Source organism: Berghia stephanieae, chromosome 10, assembly GCF_034508935.2.
Source record: "Berghia stephanieae isolate SIO BIC M18660-M18661 chromosome 10, UCSD_Bste_1.3, whole genome shotgun sequence".
Lineage (NCBI taxonomy): Eukaryota > Metazoa > Mollusca > Gastropoda > Nudibranchia > Aeolidiidae > Berghia > Berghia stephanieae.
The window spans coordinates 8928341-8950808 of NC_088369.1; the positions used below are offsets into that span (position 1 = coordinate 8928341).

General features: G+C 35.9%; 1 protein-coding gene across 1 annotated transcript in view; it reads right to left on the reverse strand.

Moving 5' to 3' along the window:
• LOC144956180 (protein timeless-like) overlaps positions 1-22468 on the reverse strand; it is an 81731-nt gene that overhangs the window by 7612 nt on the left and 51651 nt on the right. The window contains exons 7-21 of the mRNA XM_078886580.1: positions 22104-22164; positions 20906-20959; positions 18251-18680; positions 17108-17441; positions 11409-11478; positions 10572-10684; positions 9672-9785; positions 6406-6503; positions 5755-5953; positions 5081-5279; positions 4438-4491; positions 3517-3653; positions 2325-2481; positions 1118-1219; positions 185-368 (exon numbers count right to left, since the gene is read on the reverse strand). Coding sequence (XP_078742706.1) covers positions 185-368; positions 1118-1219; positions 2325-2481; positions 3517-3653; positions 4438-4491; positions 5081-5279; positions 5755-5953; positions 6406-6503; positions 9672-9785; positions 10572-10684; positions 11409-11478; positions 17108-17441; positions 18251-18680; positions 20906-20959; positions 22104-22164 — 2306 coding nt within the window. The remainder of the gene's footprint in view (positions 1-184; positions 369-1117; positions 1220-2324; positions 2482-3516; positions 3654-4437; positions 4492-5080; positions 5280-5754; positions 5954-6405; positions 6504-9671; positions 9786-10571; positions 10685-11408; positions 11479-17107; positions 17442-18250; positions 18681-20905; positions 20960-22103; positions 22165-22468) is intronic.

Here is a 22468-nt window from a genome sequence, read left to right on the forward strand (position 1 = left end):
AGCGTAAAATGCTCAATAGCCACACTGTGCAGTGGGTAGTCGAACTCTGTACCTTTCGGGTATGAAACAAAGACCATAATGCTGAGCCACAATGCCCACTTATGTTTAATTTTCCAGATATTATTTTTATGATGATTTTTAAAAAAAATACAGCCAAGAGAGAGTAATACATGATAGAACATACCAAATTTGGTATAGGCAGCTTCCATCAACTGTTTCTGTAGCCAGACCAGTTGTGCTTCATGGCCGTCCTCCTTCACTTTCCCCACCAAATACGGTATGACGTCATCCTCAGGCACCATTGACAGTTCCTCCAACACTTTGGTTGTTTTATCATTGCTCTCAGCGGCAGCAGCAGCAGCGGCAGCCTGGAAATGGGAAAATGTTTATTCTTCAAGAATAAGGCGGCTATGTGGTCTAGTGGTATGACACTCACTTTCGGATCGGAAGGTCCTGGGTTCGAGCCTCGCGCTCGGCGCATAGTTGAATCCTTGGAAAAGGCTCTTTACTCACATTCTCTCACCGTACTCAGGTGTAAAATGAGTACCTGGCCGTTAACAGCGTTACCTTTGTCCGAAAAATTGTAATATCGCCTAACAGGCGTCATGTCCCGTCCTACATGTTAAATGTTGCTGTTGGCCACGGACCCCTTGTAAAGCGCTTTGAGCACATTTAGTGGATATTGCGCTATATAAAGCTCAAATTTTAAAAAGTCACTGAGAATAAATGTCCTTTTGTTAAAAATAGAGGACTTGTGTTAATTCAGTGAACTTTTCATAATATAACTCATCCATAAATTGATAAAATAGTTTTTTTGTCCGAAAATTTTTATTTTAAACTAAGTGGAGACATCCCCCCCCCCCCCCTTTAAAAAAAACAATTAAAAAATGTGCTTATTTCACACAGCCACTTATTTATTTTAATGATTATACTGTTATGAAAATTTAGATCTGGCACTGTTTCATACACACTTTATCAATCTTCTTCATAATTTAATTCTTTGAGGCACATCAGCATAGAAAAAAAAAAACCCCATTGACATGTGCCGTTTAATAAACACTCTTTTTTTTTTATTTCTGATGCCACACAAATCATTTCTTTATTCCACTTTACTCACCGCTTCATCAGCCTGACTATCTGCGTCATCGGATGGATTGGGAGAACCAGCTACTTGTCTACGAACCACACGGAATCCATTCTCCTCTAGATATTTCTTCACCTAGAATATTTTAGAAACAAATAACATGAGTATTCATCTGCTTGTTGTTTTTTTTTTTTTCTTTTTTTAAATTTATTAGAAGCAAAATAGTTTAATCCAAATTTGATAAAGTGTGTACGAAACAGTGACAGACAAAGCATTGTTTCATACACACTTTATCAATCTTGCACTGTTTCATACATACTAAATCAATCTGGCACTGTTTCATACACACTTTATCAATCTGGCACTGTTTCATACACACTAAATCAATCTGACACCGATTCATACACACTAAATCAATCTGACACTGTTTCATACACACTAAATCAATCTGGCAATGATTCATACACACTTTATCAATCTGGCACTGTTTCATACACACTTTATCAATATGGCACTGCTTCATACACACTAAATCAATCTGGCACTGTTTCATACACACTAAATCAATCTGGCACTGTTTCATACACACTTTATCAATCTGGTACTGTTTCATACACACTTTATCAATCTTACACTACTGTTTCATATACACTGTATCAATCTGGTACTGTTTCATACACACTTTATCAATCTGGCACTATTTCATACACATTTTATCAATCTAGCACTGTTTCATACACACTAAATCAATCTGGCACTGTTTCATACACGCTTTATCAATCTGGCACTGTTTCATACACACTTTATCAATCTGGCACTATTTCATACACACTAAATCAATCTGGCACTAATTCATACACAATAAATCAAACTGGCACTATTACATACACACTTTATCCGATCTCTATCATACACTAGTGCCTGCTCCCTAATTTGTCACTTCGATAGCTAAATCCAACCAGCAGTGATTGTTTAGGTAGATCTGCAGCTGCTTGAAGCTCAAAGAAATAAATAACAAAAGTCACATGGAATGGAAGCTTCAATTTAATCAATGAAGACAGATAAATGTGGACGTATCGGGTTTTCCCTTTATCACAACAGAAATGAATAAAACACTAAAAACGAATGAACTATGAGAAAATGGCATTGTTAAGGCACATTCCTCGAAGATATCCGCAATTCCAATCTCACCCTCATAAAATATTGACAACATGGAATTCTATACAAAAATGCGACTAACCTGTTCGACGCTTTGGTCATATCCGTGATCTCTCAGGCGTTTAGTGACAATATTGGCAGCATCCTCTGTACCAGACAGCTCTGCCATCCACGACAAGATGAGTACTTGCTCCTCCTCCCCGAGATCCTTGCTAAACAATCCACTGTCAGTGTTCATACTAGTATAGTTAGAATACAACAACAAATTATGATTAATAATAATAATAATAATAATAATAATAATATAATATAATAATAATAATAATAATAATAATAATAATAATAATAATAATAATAATATAATAATAATAATAATAATAATAATAATAATAATAATAATAATAATAATAATAATAATAATAATAATAATAAATAATAATAATAATAATAATAATAATAATAATAATAATATAATAATAATAATAATAATAATAATATAATAATAATAATAAATAATAAATAATAATAATAATAATAATAATATATATAATATAATATAATAATAATAATAATAATAATAATAATAAAATGACAATCATCATCATCATTATTATTATTGTTATTACCATAATTATCAATATTATATCCTACCTCATGCAGCATCTACCTTATAATTATAAAACCACAAAATTAACCACCGCAAAGACATGAAAAAATAAAAGTATAATGCTGTCAAGTAGTATTCACTACTTCCTTCATTCATTGCTTTTGTTGATTTGTATCATAAAATTTGGTAACTGACAGCATCACAATAATATAATCTGTATCTAGATAGGAAAAGTTTGTAATAAAATGGATAACAACTGTCGGTATATCGGGTTTTTTTATCTAATGGTTCCATGTCCTCCTTGTTTTTAAAAAAAAAAAATATTGAGCTTTTATATAGCGCAATATCCACTAAATGTGCTCAAAGCGCTTTACAAGGAGTCCCTGACCAACAACAACACGTAACAAGCAGAATGAAACATGACGCCTGTTAGGCGATATTACAATTTTTTCGGACAAAGACAACGCTGTGAACAGTCAGGTACTTATTTTACACCCGAGTACGGTGAGAGAATGTGAGTAAAGAGTCTTTTCCAAGGACTCGAGCTATGCGCAGAGTGAGGCTCGAACCCAGGACCTTCCGATCCGAAAGCGAGTGTCATACCACAAGACCACATAGCCACACAATGATAGATTATAGTAATGATTAAACAAAAAACACGACTGACCTTTCAATGGAAGAGGTCTCCTGACTGGCTGGAGACCCAGCATTGGCAAACAGTCTTTCAGCAAAAGCCCCGTTGGCCTTGTCGGCGTTATCCATGAAGACTTTCAGCACAAACTCTATCAGGTCCCTGAACTCATGCTGATGAAAAGAAAAACATCAAGTTCAAATAAAAAAAGAGAAAAAAATTTTGTTACGTATTCTCCTTTTAAAAATGAACAAAAATAAAACAAACAACAACAAACAAAATGGTAAATTTTTTTTTCATGTCATGAAAAGGAAGAAAAAGATATGCAAGTGTCAGCTGACATAATTGGATTCAGTAGTCTGATGTCACTCCGCCTGGCAACGGCGGCCATCTTGGTTCTAAACAAAGAAAATCATTACTTTTTATTCTTCAAGATGGCTAGATTTTTTCATATGTCTTGTGATCAGAATGTGTAAAAGTCAAAGCATGATCAAATTTATGTTTTTTCCCCCTCTGGATACGCTTTTATGCTCGCCGGAGAAATATTTCATACGGGCATCCGCCATTGTTCCGATAGTTTAGAGCCAGTATTACTAAGTTACCATACGCCATTAGGAAGGAAGTGACGTTACGACTATTGAATCCTATTGTCTGAAAATTTTTCATGGAACTAACAGCACCATCAGTTTAAAGTCAATATGTTTACATATGACGATGAAAAGTCTAAAAAGAATGTGGTGATATTGTCGGCAATTTGACAACTGTTAGAAAATGAAAACAACACCAACAAAAAGAAGGGTGAGAAGCAGAAAATGCAATTTCTTTATCCTATTTTTATAGAGAATTGGGCAATGTATAAATATCTATTTACTAAACAAAATAAAATAACAATTCGAGAAGCCACCAAGCCATCCTCTATATTTCATTATGAAAATACAAAATATATTTCAAACTTACCTCATAGAGTGAAGCAGTAGCTAAGTTACTCTTGGCTGCAGCTCTTATTTTGCTCTAAATGAAAAGTTGAAAAGTAATAGAATGTAATAAATCTTCAAAATCATTGATAGAAATTGGAAGGACAAAAATTCAAAGTTTTTTATATATATTCACTTTCCTCTTTTGTTGAGAAAGAAAAAACATTTGGTTGTAAGTCACATACAGTATTCTTATCTCATTTTACTCAAATAGGATCTTATGCTCTTCCACTTATTCTTTAGTTAAACTATTTTTAAAATATGCGTTAAAAGACATATTTGTTATCTGTTACATAAAACTCAATCGTCTGCTTGTGTGTAACTGTTTGAGTCAATTAACTGGTCTCAGTAGTCTGAACTCCTGGATCTGCAGTTTACGTATTCGAACCAAAGTCAAATGTTGTGTGGCATAGCAGTATAGTCAATGTTTCGTATCCAACAGATAATGAGTTTGAACATTTCAACACACAAAACTTGCAAAATTTGAACATTTCGGCAGTTGAAACATCCAAATATTGATCTCCAACCCAATTTTAAAAAAAAAGAATAGATGTGTGAAGCCCACATTAGATTATCACTCTCCAATTACCCAACCATTTGATATAACTAAAAACTGAGATTCTCACCTCCTCTTGTACAGCATTTTCCATCCATATCTCTGTGAAAGCCTTGAGGATTGGAAGCTGTACCAGAGTGTCATGGCGCTGACAGCTCCCAGCCACGTGGTACATCATGGTGAGTACAGCAATGTTCAACGTTTCCCTGTTACTGTCCTCCTGTTCCAGGAGACTTCCATATTTGGCCATCATCTTACACGAGGCAAACCTTTTAGGACAATCAAGACATGGCTTGGGTTAACACTTATTAAAATATTGATGACTAATATTGAATGTGACAAGTCGTTTATGTCCATGTAAAGGATGCAACAACACTTAATATGCAGTCAATGTGATACTAAGTTGCTAGAAGCTGTGGTCATTTTTTGGGGGGATAGATTTTTCTGGTATTTTTCTTTCTGCTTCGTCCGAGACTGTTTCATACACACCTTTTCAAATGTTTGTCCCAACAAAATACTGATTTAGGCAATGGGTTACTAATACAAATAGATACTTTGTATTTAGGTAAAACACTCACAACATCTTATAGCCAAAGTAAACATACAAATACACAAAACTGTGTGTAACTTTTAACCCTTTATAGTCTTGACTGATAAAATTCAGTGAGAACTAATCATTAACAAACTGTCTAAAAATAACAACAACAAAGAGAGTGACGTCAACGTTGTTTCTTCTATACATACTGATTGACATGAGCTAGCATGCTGAATTCCGAGTCCTTCAAAATGCCAGTGGCCAGCCACTCCTCTATCAGCATCATCAACACGTGGTTGGTCTGGACCAAGTCACAAAGGTACGTCTGGCCCTGCTCCAACGATGACGAGTGAAGGCGAATCAGAAGCACAAAGAGGTTGCGTAGGTCACCTGTGCGACTTAGATATGCTGGTGAGAAGAAAAAAAAGAGAGACAGAGACAAAAGTTATTATTATTATTATTATCATTATTATTATTATTATTATTATTATTATTATTATTATTATTATTATTATTATTATTATTATTACCTTCATTATTATTATTATTATTATCAAATTAATTGTTGTTGTTTTTATTGTTGATTTTGTTCTTGTTCTTATCATCATTCATCACTGTTGTTTTGGTGTTGTTGTCATTGGTGTTGTTATCATCATAATCAATCGTTGTTGTTGATGTTGTTGTCGTCCTTATTATCATTAACAATTGTTGTTACCATTTTTAGTGTTGTTGTTGTTGCCGTTATCATTATTATTATTAATCATTGTTGTTATTGTTTTGTTTTTGTTATTGTTGTTGTTGTTGTTCTTCTTCTTCTTATCATTATCATTATTATGAATATGTTGTTGTTGAATACTCACTCTGTAAGCTACGGAGGTATTCACTGACTGGTTTGGTCTTGTTGTAGGACATCAGAGTCCTGAACATTTGATTGAGTGTGCAAACCACCAGGTGGAGTCTGTAAATATAGAAGAAAAAAAAATAATATAAATATAGCGTATTTCCACAGATTGACCACTATCAGCAAGCCATATGGAACCACATTTCCATTTCATACAGCACCAGTTGCCAGTTAGGCATCTTTTTTTTTGTACAAGACAATTTATTTATTTTGAGAGTTCACCAGCATTTGTGGCATTCTTGAACCTGCAAATAAGTGCATGTCAGTGACGATTAAATTCAATTTCATATTATTATCTTACTTAGTTTTTAATCTACTTAAACCTGCAAACGACCCTCCTATTGTAAACATCTCCAATCAATAATCATATCCATCACACAGACATTTACCAACAACCCTCCTATTGTAAACATCTCCAATCATTAATCATATCCATCACACAGACATTTACCAACCACCCTCCTATTGTAAACATCTCCAATCATTAATCATATCCATCACACAGACATTTATCAACAACCCTCCTATTGTAAACATCTCCAATCAATAATCATATCCACCACACAGACATTTACCAACCACCCTCCTATTGTAAACATCTCCAATCATTAAACATATCCATCACACAGACATTTACCAACAACCCTCCTATTGTAAACATCTCCAATCAATAAACATATCCATCACACAGACATTTACCAACAACCCTCCTATTGTAAACATCTCCAATCATTAAACATACATCCACACAGACATTTACCAACCACCCTCCTATTGTAAACATCTCCAATCATAATCATATCCATCACACAGACATTTACCAACCACCCTCCTATTGTAAACATCTCCAATCATTAATCATATCCATCACACAGACATTTACCAACACCCTCCTATTGTAAACATCTCCAATCATAACATATCCATCACACAGACATTTACCAACCACCCTCCTATTGTAAACATCTCCAATCATTAAACATATCCATCACACAGACATTTACCAACCACCCTCCTATTGTAAACATCTCCAATCAATAAACATATCCATCACACAGACATTTACCAACAACCCTCCTATTGTAAACATCTCCAATCATTAAACATATCCACCACACAGACATTTACCAACCACCCTCCTATTGTAAACATCTCCAATCATTAAACATATCCATCACACAGACATTTACCAACCACCCTCCTATTGTAAACATCTCCAATCATTAAACATATCCATCACACAGACATTTACCAACCACCCTCCTATTGTAAACATCTCCAATCATTAACATATCCATCACACAGACATTTACCAACCACCCTCCTATTGTAAACATCTCCAATCATTAAACATATCCATCACACAGACATTTACCAACCACCCTCCTATTGTAAACATCTCCAATCAATAAACATATCCATCACACAGACATTTACCAACCACCCTCCTATTGTAAACATCTCCAATCATTAAACATATCCATCACACAGACATTTACCAACCACCCTCCTATTGTAAACATCTCCAATCATTAAACATATCCATCACACAGACATTTACCAACCACCCTCCTATTGTAAACATCTCCAATCATTAAACATATCCATCACACAGACATTTACCAACCACCCTCCTATTGTAAAACATCTCCAATCATAAACATATCCATCACACAGACATTTACAACCACCCTCCTATTGTAAACATCTCCAATCATTAAACATATCCATCACACAGACATTTACCAACCACCCTCCTATTGTAAACATCTCCAATCATAAACATATCCATCACACAGACATTTACCAACCACCCTCCTATTGTAAACATCTCCAATCATTAAACATATCCATCACACAGACATTTACCAACCACCCTCCTATTGTAAACATTCTCTATTAACATATCCATCACAAGAATTTACCAACACCCTCTATTGTACATCTCCAATCATTAACATATCATCACAGACATTTACCAACCACCTCCTATTGTAAACTATCCAATTCATTAAAAATATCCATCACACAGACATTCTACCAACACCCTCTATTGTAATACTCTCCAATATTAAACATATCCATCACACAGGAAATTTACCATCACCTCTTTGTAAAAATCTCAATCATTAAACTATCCATAACCAGACATTTACCATACCACCTCCTTATTGTAAACATCTCCATATCATTAAACATCATCAAAGCAGCATTTACCAACGACTTCTCCTGTCCAATCAATTAACATTAACAAGACATTCCTGTAACATTATACTTTATTTATCACAGTCACAAAGAAAATCTAATCGTCATCAATAAGCATTATATGTCAAGCTTCCCTATCCACCTGGTATAGAAGGTGTAACTGAATCAAATTTAGACATTGTAGAAAGAAAACTTTGCACTAAATGTGTATTCTATCCAAAATGTAGCAGGTTAGTATTACTGTCTATTTCAAACTATAGAAAAAGTGATCAACTTTGGTGCCGTGACTATTTAATTTGTAAAGAAATTCCTTTCAGTGCTAATATCAATAACGTCATGTATTTATATGAGCTTTTATATAGCGCAATATCCACTAAACGTGCTCAAAGCGCTTTACAAAGGGTCCCTGTCCAACAGCAACATTTAACATTTAGGACAAGACATGATGCCTGTAAGGCGATATTATACTTTTTTTGGACAGAGACAACACTGTTAACAGCCAGGTACTCATCTTACATCTGAGTTGGTGAGAGAATGTGACTAAAGATCATTTTCCAAGGACTCAACTATGCGCCGAGCGAGGCTGGAACCCAGGACCTTCCGATTGGAAAGCGAGTGTTATACCACGAGACCGCATAGCCATCATGTATGATGGTCTGGTTTTGAAAAAGCATTCAAAGCATTCAGACCGTTAAAAATGTTTTTTAGAAGCATAGTTACATTGTTGGCTATTATTATTTTGGCCAGGATCTAACCCCATTATTGTTGCCAGAGAGGACAAAGTCGATAGACAGAACATTTGAAATCCCTTTATTTACTCATATTTTGTTGGGGTTTTTTTTAGAGTGGTGGATGATGTTAATTGCTGGGGGTCCCTCACGCATCCAGGCAGAGGGTCCCGAATCAGTTGGATCCTTGTTCAATTCCCATCACTGCAAAAAGTTCTTTTTTTATTTATTGTTTCCTGGCATTTGTCTTGCCATTATAGACAGGACCTGTGTCAGTTCTACACGCCCTTACCTATGTTTCTCTGCAGCACAATTGTCTTGTCTTTGCCTCCTCACCATCAGGGATTCGCATGTCTTCACACCCTCGTATACCAGAAAACCAAACAAATCCAGGTTCAGGATTTCTCTGGGGAAATGAGGAAGATATGAAAAAAGATGAGACGATAATGTTATGCTTTTTATTATGATATAAAGACATTCTGAAGGCTTGGGTGGATGAGACACGCTATATAAATGCTGTGTGCTTGGCTAAGAAACTCAAAACATTGCCTTTCAGAAATACAACAAACCAACACACAAAAATATGTGTAACCTTGAACGTTTAAAGTCTGGTTAGTACAGTTTAGTGAGAATTATTCATAAACATGGATGACAAAATACAATAAAGGCCTGAATGATGTCAATTTTGTTCTATCTATAGACTTTAACGGATACAGTTCTGAATCATTCCAACCTGACATCATAAGAGAGCAATAAAAAACATGCAACTCGGTCTTCAACTCGAATCCTTACAAAGAGACAATACAAAACAAGGCTCTCTAAGTTGTTCTTTATAAGAAGTATCTCTTTAAATACACTAGAATGAATGTTGTTCAGCTTGATCACATAATATCCATTTATGAGTTATTCAAAAATAATTCCATCAATTTTCCATTCAAATTTCAGTTTAAAAATCTGAATCTGGTGAGAGAGAAAAATCCAAATAGGCTCTGATGAACATGCCAGGCAAAGGAGAAAGAAAAATACAAGAAAAATAACATCCCAAAACATCAGCCTGTCTCCCCAGTCGAAACAGGCTGACATTTTGGTATTGCTTTTTCTTATATCTTTTCAGGTTGTATCTAGCCTCCCGAATTTGTCGCTTTGATAATTTGGCCCCCCAAAAAATTGTATAAATGATACGTCTGCTTACTTTATCTGCTCCAGGTCCAATTCTTGCTGCTGCGAGAAGCTGAGAAAGAATCCAACAGTCCACATGAGAAGGGAGTGGTCCAGGATGGTCTCATATCTCGTCAGAAGAGCCTTCTGGAAATTTACATTTGAAAAAAATAAAGGCTTCATTTGATGTTGTTGTTGCTGATTTGTGTAGTCTTTTATCTCGTGAGTTTGTCATAATAAGATGATATAATAGTTCGTGGTGTTTGCTCAGAAATATATATATATATATATATATATATATATATATATATATAATATATATATATATATATATATATATATATATATATATATATATATATATATATATAATATTTCTTTAATGATAAAAGTGAAAAAGGAACATTATAAAAGTAAACCTATCATTAAACCTCAGAAGTTGTTTTGTCATTTGTATTATCATCATCATTATCATTGTCATTACTATCATTATTATTATTATTATTTTATCATTATTATTATTATTATTATTATTATTATTATTATTATTATTATTATTATTATTATTATTATTATTATTATTATCATCATTATCATTATCATTATCATTATTATTATTATTATTATTATTATTATTATTTTTATTATTATTATTATTATTATCATCATCATCATCATCATCATTATTATTATTATTATTATTATTATTATTATTATTATTATTATTATTATTATTAACATCAGTTTTGTTAATATTATCATTATTATCATCATTAATACTAATACTTCGAACAGAAAGTGCGTGATCTAAAAGTGATCCAAAAATAATAAAGAAAAAAAAACAGACAAACAAACCACACTCGATGCTTACCATCATGTTTTCCACTAAGTCTTGAAACCCAGAATATACGATATCTGTGGCAAACTTCTTGAGGTAAGCTCTGTTAAGATAGATTTAGAGAAATAGGGGTGGTGGGATGGGGGGAGGTTAGATTACCTCATGACTGACTCTAATCCTCAAATTCCTACAAAAATAAAAAAAACAATACTAACTTCCAAAACCCTTTGAAATTCTGAAAATGTGTGTCTAAAATAGTACCAGATTAAATGGAAAGAAAAATACCAATTTTTTTGTTTGACTTTTTGTTCAGTAATCAGAAGGGCTTGACTGTGGCTATGTGCTTTAGTGGTATGAAACTCGCTTTTGGAACGGGAGATCCTGAGTTCGAGCCTCCCTTTGCGCATAGTTGAGTCCTTGGAAAAGGCTCTTTACTCACATTCTCTTACTGCATTCAGGTGTAAAATGAGTACCTGGCCGTTAACAGCATTGTCTGTGTCAGAAAAAAATTGTACAATTGCCTAACAGGCATCATGTCTCGTTCTACATATGTGTTGCTGTTGGTCAGGGACCTTTGAGCATGTTTAAATGATATTGCACTATATAAAAGCTCAAGTTTTTTTTAATTGCCAATTAAGGCAGGATGTTTTGTTTTTTTCAGAGTAGTATTTTCGTCTCTACTTTTTCTGGCACCTTCATACATGCCTTTTGAGATGTTTATCTTATAACGGTGTCTGCTCCAAAAATTTTCACTTTCATATTTTCAAAACTGACCACATGAATGAATATCTGTTAAATCTGAAACAAAGTATGCAAATATAGACAAGCATCCTATCCAAAGAGTAGCAAGCAATTCGAAAATTAAACGAACTCACCTGTGATGTTTAATTGAAACTCTGACGAGTCCAATTCCGAATGGGGAACAAATGAAGAATCACGCCGTGACTGTCAGGCTTTAACGCGTCAGAACAGACATACGGAACAAATGGAACGGGATGGGACACATACATACAAGTATAATCTATAACACTATTATATTATAGTCTAATGAGTTTCGATGATATTTACCAATGGGTGGGCATTTGTTCCCCATTCGGAATTGGACTCGTCAGAGTTTCAATTAAACATCACAGGTGAGTTCGTTTAATTTTCGAACTCTACCTCGTACCCCAATTCCGAATTGGGTTACAAATGAAGCTTTAAAGCGTTTGTCTGTTATGACGTAAATTACGAAATCCACGTAGCACTACTCATTTGTTGTTCATCCAGTACTGCCCTATTGAAATCCTTTTTCGTTCTCTCCACTAGCTTATGATAAAATTTTTTAAACGTGGTCTCTGACCTCCATCTTCCCGCTTTCAGTATTATACAAAGTGGAACTCCTTTTGTGGCCGCTTTGCTAGTAGATGCTGCCCGGGTGGAATGGGGCTTAAAAATACTGATATCAATGCCCGCTAACTCCATTGTCTTTTTTGTCCCTCTCCTCGTGGTATCTATAGAGATTTCTTTAAAAATTTAAGTAGTGTTGATGCCAACGGCGGAAAAGATTTTTACTGATTTTATTACAAAATACCAGCCATTTCCTGATGTATGTAGTATATTGTTTTCTGGTATTTCGTCGCCATGAATTGATAATGATTTCACTAATTTCTTCTGAAGTGTTTGCACTTTCGAGAATTTCCCGGACAAGCGGCAGGCTATCATTCTGCTGTTGTGTAATATGGGGTGAACCTTCTGTTTTGTTACTGGATGATGAAGAAGGTTGGCTTTCTTTGGTAATAGGGGTGGAACATCTGTTAATAAGTTTATGAGTTTTGGAAACCATGGTTGTGATTTCCAAACCGGAACAATCATGACACAATCCACTTTTTCGGTTTCTATTCTTTGTAGGATTCTGATAATTAGATTAAAAGGAGGGAAAATATAAGCATATAAATGACACCAAGAAAATGAAAAAGCATTTATTCTCCATGCGTCTGCATCTTTTTTCTCTGAGACACACTGTTCTATTTTATGATTTATTCTACTAGCAAATACGTCAACTTGGAAGAGCCCATATTCTGTGTTAATGTCGTCAAAGACAGATTTCTCTAGAGACCACTCTGTTTCAAGCCCTTTTTCTCTACTAGCTTTGTCCGCTTCAGTATTCTCTTTTCCTGGTATGTGTACAGCTGTGACTGTCATATTTCTCTCTATACATCATAACCATAGTTCTCTGGTTATATTATTGCATTCTTCTTTCATGCTGCCTTTTTTGTTAATACATGATACAGCTGTCGTATTGTCGCAAAATAAAGTAATCTTAGAGTGGCCTTTATAATCAGAAGAAAATGCTTTCAAAGTGAGAAGAGCCGCTTTCAATTCAAGATAATTTATATGCCATCTTCTTTCTTCTTCTGACCATAAACCTCCAGTTCTAACTCCTGCAAATTCTCCACCCAATCCAGTATTACTGGCATCTGATGTTAAGATAAATCCTTCGGGTTGTGGTCCTATCTTAATAGGTTAACTGCCCACCATAGAAAGCCATCATTTTAAATCTTCTTTATAGCCTCTGTTATAACAATAATATTATCGAAATTACCCTTATTTTTTGTTAACGATTTGTTTTTATAAATCTCCAATTTTTTATAAAACATATTTCCATATTAGTTACCAGGGCAAACTGCAACCAGTGTTCCTATGATTTCCGCAACCAGTGTTCCTATGATTTCCGCTAATTTTCTGATGGTAATAAATTCTTCACGAATGTAATGATCCCAAAGATTTTTCATTTTCTTAATCTTTTCCTCTGTTGGTCTAATGGTCATTGTCTTTGAATATAAGACAAACCCTAAATCTGTAATCTCTTGGGTTGGTATAAGGCGAGATTTGTTGGTATTTATTGTGAAGTCCAGTTCATCAAATAGTTTACAAACTCTGTGACAAGCTCCCAAACAATCCAAATCTGTTCTCCCCAATATGAGGGCATCGTCTATATACATAATTATGATAATGTTTTCGTCTCTCAGGCGAGCAAGTACTGGTTTTATGACTTTTGTAAAAATCCGCGGAGCATCAGTGAAACCCATTACGAATGAAGTAAATTCGAACTTTCCCCTGAAAACATAAATCTGAAAAATTTTCTAGCTTTCTCATGTAGTGCAATACTGAAATAAGCATCTTTTAAGTCACAGGAACAAGCAAAGCATTGTTCCTGAAATGATATACTGCCTCTTGAAGACTGCTCATTTTAAAATGTGTATATTTAACGTATTTATTGAAATGCTTAAGGTTGAGAATAATTCTAAGGTTCCCCTTACTTTTAGTTCTAGCGAATATATTAGAATACAATTGATTCTGGTTATCCTCGTCATCCCTCTGACTGCTTGGATAATATTTTTCTCTTTCAATTCTCTAACTTCTCTTTCAATTAGTATTCTTTCCTGTTCCGAAAATGTTATGCTTTTTGGGATAAAAGTTTACACAGGGGTAAAACAAAGTTCTGGGTAAACTCCCCTAATTTGGTTTAACACCCACTGGTCTTTAGTGATTTTCTGCCATTTCTGTATATATAATCTTGTTTTCCCCTCTGTGAAATGATCTATAGTATTCTTAAATTCTAAACTTGCGCTATTGTCTTCTTTTCCCTTCATAATTTATCATTGTTGTCCTAAAGTTAAATTTGGTTCTGTGAGAAGTGTTTCCTTCCTCCCCGTCCTCCTCTAGTTATCGGTCGCCATCCTCTCCCCCTCTGCTTTTGTGGGTTCTGGATGGTGAGGGGTAAGGCATCCTCCTTTGACCATTTTTTGATTTTCCATCACAGTGAAACGTGCCAGGTTTTGTCACGGCTTTCGAAAGCTTGTGGGTATCATTAATTGTCTTAATGCTTTCGTCTAAATTATCTCCGAAAAGGAACTCCGTTGATGTGCTTTCTTTCTGTTTGCACAATTCTCTACATTCTTCATTCAGAAAAGGCTTAAGTGCTTCTTTTCGAATTTGGCTGCAATTAGTATATACAGCTGATCCCACTCTTAACAAAACCGTGACTAATGGAGTCATTGCTTTGACCTCTATTACCCTCTTATTATCCTTTTCCTGGCTCCTTTTAACTAAGTCGCTCAGCAGTTTAGCTGTTATGGTTAAACTTTTGCTCATTAACAATTGAATGTTATTGATGGTCGTGTCCTTAGATTTTGCATAAGTAGGCAGTATACGCCATACTTGAGGGTTAATTTGAGGGACTCTGAGATTGGGGGTGTTTTTAGGGCAAAGGTGTTTATCCAACACTTTCTTGGTTTTTTCCCTGTTGACATTAGCGCACACTCCATTATTGACTATCTTTGCCACCGATTCATGAATGTCTTCACCAAACGATTCTGGTACATTAAAAAAAAAACTGTTCCAGTTCTTTTATTTCATTATCAATTTCATCTTTGTCCTCACTTTCTTCCACCTCTTCTTCTTTCTCATCTTCGTATGTCATATCATTTTCGAGCATCTCTAGCTCGTCGAGGTCACTGGTTGCGGTCATTGTGTGCGTGCCTTCTCCCCCCTTTTCGCTCTCATTCGGCTTTCGTTTCTTTAACGACGCCTCGCTGGAGTCGTGATTAGTCATTAATAGATGCGTTAGTGACTTGAAACCTTCTACAATTAACTGTCCCAATTCCGAATTTGAGGCGTGGGGATTGCTATGGGCGTGGGTATTAGAGTGGGTTTCCTTGCTCACTAAATGTGATGGCCCCTGATTAACTGCCTCATTTCCAATTGTTTTTGTTTTAGATTCTAATTTCCTTTTATATGTTCTACTGTCTTTTTTACATTCTCCATTTTTACCCCTCTTTTTCTCTCCCGCGGGAGAAGAAATTGGGTTTTTTGTATGAGTTAACACTCCCTCGGGAGATGTTATGGGAACTGTTTTAGTTTTCTCCCCCGCGGGGGTAGAAAGTTCCTTATTCAACTCTTCCACTTTATCTGGTTCCATTGTTTATTCGAAGTAATTTAAAACATTTTCTCAAAAGTTTAAATCATTAAGCACCACTTTCACAGTGTTAATAATATACTTTTGTATGAATTAACACTCCCTCGGGAGATGTTATGGGAACTGTTTTAGTTTTCTCCCCCGCGAGGGTAGAAAGTTCCTTATTCAACTCTTCAACTTTATCTACTCAAAAGTTTAAATCATTAAGCACCACTTTCACAGTGTTAGTAATATACTTTTGTATGAATTAACACTCCCTCGGGAGATGTTATGGGAACTGTTTTAGTTTTCTCCCCCGCGGGAATTGGTATGTCACAGGTCTAATAACAGATTAAAAATCCAATAAGGATAAGGAAAAATTAACACAATTGTTTGCATTAAATAGACAAAACAAGACGCGTCCAGCCTTCTTGACAGTCGAACGTGAACTGACAGTCACGGCGTGATTCTTCATTTGTAACCCAATTCGGAATTGGGGTAAGAGGTAGAGTTGCTATTGTATGTTTCGCACTTACGAAACCGGGATAAGCTCAGACTCCTTGAGCACTCTGGCTCTGAAGGACTACTTTTCTTAAAATGTACCCGGCCATAATCCAACATTTGATTCAAAAGTGTACATGGTTTGCTTGACTCATGGAGAGAAAAATAAAGTAAGTGAATGGAATGTGACTCTTATAAAAGTCTTTTAATTGAGTCACATTTACTCACTATATTTTACTCTCCATCTTACTCTTTAGCTCATTTAGGCACCTCTAACTTTTGGTGGACTCACATGAAAATGTCCATATCCATCAGACAAGACGAGGCGTTGATGGAGGACATAAGATCCTTTTCTGTATCCACATTGCTGCTTCCCAGAGGATTAGGAACGCTTGTTCTAGAGCCACTACCACTCCCGCCACCGCTACCACTACCACTCCCACCACCAGGACCAGCTGCTCCACTGGCACCGCAAGCAGCAATAACGCCGCCACTGCTACTGCGGCTTTTCGAAACACTGTGCATACTGGTTGCGCTTCCCCTGGGACTTTTCATGGAGAAATTGTTGTTGTTGTTGTTGTTGGTCTGGGAGTCACAGGGACCACTTGTACTTTCACCTACCAAAGCTGCCAAAAATTAATAATGGAGATGGCGTTTATTACATATTTTAGGTGAGCAATGAAATGATAAAAGAGTGCATTATGATTTGACACATCTTTTTTTTTTTTTTTCATTCTTGAAGAGTTCATAAATGCAATTTAATTACAATGAGCAATATAAACATATAAAAGAGCCATGTAAGGAGTTCAATCTTATTGTTTTTAATTTTTTTCATTATGAAATAAAATAATATTTTATATTTGTGGCAAATTTCACTTAATCTTAGAGGAAGATCATCAACAATAGACTTCCTTATCTCAAAGTGTCTTGTAAGTATCTAAAAAATGGAGCAATACAGTTTTTAAAATAACAGCACCCATATAGTCAAGGATTTCGAATTAGATTTTCTAAACTTTCTTGAGACCTGAAAAATGGAACACCCTAACACACAATCATGACCCCAAACAGCAGTATGTTTGGACTATAACCTAGACTTAGAGCTTTTTCTGTTCTTGTTCTAATTTGCTAGTCAAAACAGCATAATCCTGTGACATGCAAAGGTCATTTCAATACATCTAAACAATCCTATTTTTATTTTCCAGACTGATTTTATAAGGACAGTAGGATGCTATGCCCAAATGATCACATCCGAGCACAATCATTATCAAATGTTCTTTTAACATTGTTACTACCAGCTTACAAGTAGAAATGATTGGATTGTTTCATAAATTATCAGTTACACCAGTCGCTCCATTTTCATCTGGCACTTATTCCATACCTTTTTTTTTTTCCAAATTGGTATCAAAGAATGTAAAGGAATTGTTTTATTTCTTACCTTTGGTTCCACCCACAGCTCCAACTCCTGTTACATCCTCTGAGCTCCCCCTGCTACCTCGACTCCCACCACCTCCTCCTCCCCCATCACCACCACTTCTACCGCTACCATTATCGCCTTCCAAAGTCGGGTTGGTAAGTTTAATCTCTAGTCGCCCGTCTTGAGTGGACTTTATCTCCAGCATGAAATCGTCGTCTTCCATCGGGAGAGAACAAGCCGAGCCGCCGGTTGTGGAGCAGATCTGGAGATTCCTCTTGAAGTTGTTGGTGAGGGTCTTGGTGGTGGAGACATTGGTGGATGTGGGGTGTCTGGGGTGGTGGCTGTTGTTGGGGGCGCCCTCTGAGAGCAGGATTTCCACCATGTTTTGGTTTTCCTCCCCGGATGAGTTTGATGTGTTGTCATCAAGGTCTGGTTCTAGAAGACTTCCAGACTGGAAATAATTGGACGAGAAAAATTTACGTTAAAATGTCTTTCAAATATTTGGAAATTATGCATCTTTCTTTGCTCAAATTATGTTACTATATACACAGGAAGCAGATGAAAAAAGAAACAAAATAAAAAACCTTGGGCAAGTTACACAAATGAACCAGTTCCATATGGACAGATAGTCAATTCAAATAGACTGTTTCAAGGAGAAGTAGGCTACCTCAAATATGTCCAAAATTCGTATTTACTTACTTTAAAAAAATTCAAAGCCAAGTTTTGTTCTGTCCATTAAGTCTGTGTTTTATGCTAAATAGGCTTCTCCATCTCTAGCCTCTCCACCATCACTCTTTCGTTAGTATTTTCACAATCCCAGGTTTCAGGCAGCCTCTACCTCTCTCTGTTAAATGCTAACTGCTATAGTCTTAAAGATCCATGAGAATTTGGATGGTGGAAAAAATGTTGGCCTCAGCAATCTATACTGAGACATGTTAGTTAAGATGGAATAATTACTCCCCCCCCCCCCCCCCTGCACCATGGAAAAAGAATGAAAAAAAAAAGAAGAAAGAGAGTGGAGTCAAATTTGTTAAAGCCTTTTTATAATGTGGGATTTTGCCCGTTTTTCCTTTAAATCCAACCAAATATAACAGGGTCTCATCAAATGGGTAAAATATTGTCATGACACTAACCCTTTAATGTTAGAGAAATATCTAAAGATGGGCCGGGCCTATCAGAGAATTTACTTTCTCTTTCTTTCATTCATCCTGTTTTGTTGATAAAGGGGAAACCTGAAACATCCATTTTATCTGTTTTCAATATTAAATTTAAGCTTACATTCAATTTCACATTTTATTTTATTTCTTCGAGCTCCGAGCAGCAACATTTACATTTTCTCTTTCTGGGAAATGTGAAAATCAATATCTAAATAAAGCTTTAAAACTCCATATGAACTTACAAGCTAACTATCAACATCTGAGCACAGACTGTGGTGTGGTTATGACATATATTATGAAAGTTTTTCAATGCCATTTTAGTTAGGAAATCATGTATACTGGAGTTACTCAACTTGACTCGGGTGTAAAGAGCTATAGATAGCGATGGGTGGTTAATGAGTAACCTATACAAAAAAAGAGCGCCTACTGAGTGGCTTGTACGCCAGGAAATTGGAATTTTGCTCTAAATGAGAAGCGTGAGAAATAGGCTATACAAAATATGAATTTTTATTATTACATTTTCAAACATCAAAAGTACTTAATCATGGGTGAGAATTGCGAAATAACTTCTTCGGTGGGAAAACAGAAAGGTAAAAATCAATAGCAGAATAATACATTGAACTTTCTGCTAAATGACAGGCTAATTGCCTCTTGGTCTGACCACGGTCGAAGGCACCATTAAGTGTAATTGTTTGTATGGTCCATTTTAGTGGGAAACCGCTGATTAGACAGGAAATTCCCGACTATAGGTAGCAAGTGCTGTTGTAATTTATCTTCCATTGATTAATCTGTTTAGTATTCTCCTGATTTGAAGGTTTTTTGAAGGCCTATGTATGGTCAGTATTACTATATGGCTGTGAAAGCTGGACAATTACAGAAGACTAGAAAGAAACTGGAGGCAGCAGAAATGTGGTTTCTTAGAAGGATGTTAAGAATCTCATGGACAGAGAAGAAAACTAATGAAGAAGTATTAGAGCAAACTGAAACAAAAAGGTTATTAATTCGTACAATAAGAAAAAGACAAATGCAATTTTTAGGGCACCTAAATCGACATAAATTTATTGAACATCTTGCTCTCACAGAAAAGATAGAAGGTAAAAAGTGTAAAGGTAGACCAAGAAAAACATATTTGAATAGTTTGAACAGCTGGGTGACAAAGAAAGAGAAGAGTAGTATTAGTTTTCTGAGGTTATCTGATCAGAGAGATAAATGGCGTACCATGATCACCGATGTCTGGCACAGACTTGGAACTTGAAGAAAAATTCTCCTGATCAATATGACACAGTCAATTCAATTGAAAAAGCTATAACTACTGTGAACATAAAATAACAATTATTTGGGATGCTGATAGCTCAGTTTGTAAAGAATTCACGAAATATGTGAGGGGACCGAGTTCAATCCCAGGTCAAGATTTTTATCTTACACCAGTAAGATCTCTCTCCATTGTTTCAATTTCATTTTCTCAAAATAATGATGCCTTCCCACCAATACCAAGACAAACAAAATAGCATTTACTTACATAATCCTTGAATATGAATGAGATAAGCTGTGCGATTCCTATGGTCCAGCATTGCTGAAAGAAAGAAAAAAAGATGATTTGTATTAGTATTAGAATTATCTCTCTCTCTCTCTCTCTCTCTCTCTCTCTCTCTCTCTCTCTCTCTCTCTCTTCTCTCTCTCTCTCTCTCTCTCTCTCTCTCTCTCTCTCTCTCTCTCTCTCTCTCTCTCTCTCTCTCTCTCTCTTTTAGAGACAGGGGTTTATTAATATTAAAATTTCCCTTTACTCTTCCCATAGCGTAAATTTGTCTCTTGGGTTTCTCTCACTCCACAGCATCTGGGTAGCAGACTCTTAGGTCATGGTCAATGCAACTGGGCCCATCCTGGAGTTCTCTAAGGATGTGTGTGCTCCATCGTCTGCTCTGGGCATCCACATGTACACAAGCTAGTCTCAGCCAGCCCCAACTTTTTCATGCTTCCAGCTGTTCTCCCGAGTTTTGCCCATGCTCTGTTCAGTGGTACCCATTCATTCCAGGGGAGCTCAATTCCGTAGGGCAGTTCTTCTCTCGGATCTTCAACGGTTTCAATTGCATGATTATCCTTACTAAAAAACACTGATTAAACCCATGTGTCCATTCATACAATGTCACACCCATTTTTCATCATTATATTGATCTCTGAGTTGACATAATCACCCATCCATCCGTAGATCAAACCATTCTCTCTCTCTCTCTCTCTCTCTCTCACACACACACACACTCTCTCTCTATCTCTCTCTCGCACACACACACACACACACCCTCGCACACTCTCTCTCGCACACACACACACCCTCGCACACTCTCTCTCACACACATTCTCTCTCCCTCCCTCTCTCTCTCTCTCTCTCTCTCTCTCTCTCTCTCTCTCTCTCTCTCTCTCTCTCTCTCTCTCTCTCTAAAAAATAAAATAAATATGATTTATAAGGCGCATTTCCACATATTTCCCATGCGCTTTACATTATTTAAATTATTCCCCCAATAGGCCACAAGGAACCACGTTTCCATTTCATACAGTACAAGCAGCCTGTAAGGCATCCTTTTACTAATACTCTTACAACATCCGTCACTGCTATATTGGCCAGGTACTCATTCATACCCTCTCTCTCCCCCCCCCCTCTCTCTCTCTCTCTCTCTCTCTCTCTCTCTCTCTCTCTCTCTCTCTCCCTCCCTCCCACTCACCTTTTCCTTGTGTTGTAGCATAGACACGATGATCTTGTCCAGTTCATTCATGAAGAAGGAACTGAAAGAGAAGATGAAAATTGAATGAGAATCAATCACGATTGAATAACAATCAACATTTACATAACGCAATTCCACGCTCACCATGCTCAATGCGCTTTCCGATGTATAATTTATTCCCCTTAGGAGGGTATAGATAGTATGCAGATGACGTCACTCAGACCTTTGTTGTTTTTGCCATCCGCGTTTGTGAGTTGCTCTCACTAAACTGTATTAACCAGACTATAAAAGTTCATGGTTACACAGAGTTTGTGTGTTGGTCCGTTATACTTCCGGATGGCAATGTTGTGAACTCCTTGGCCAAG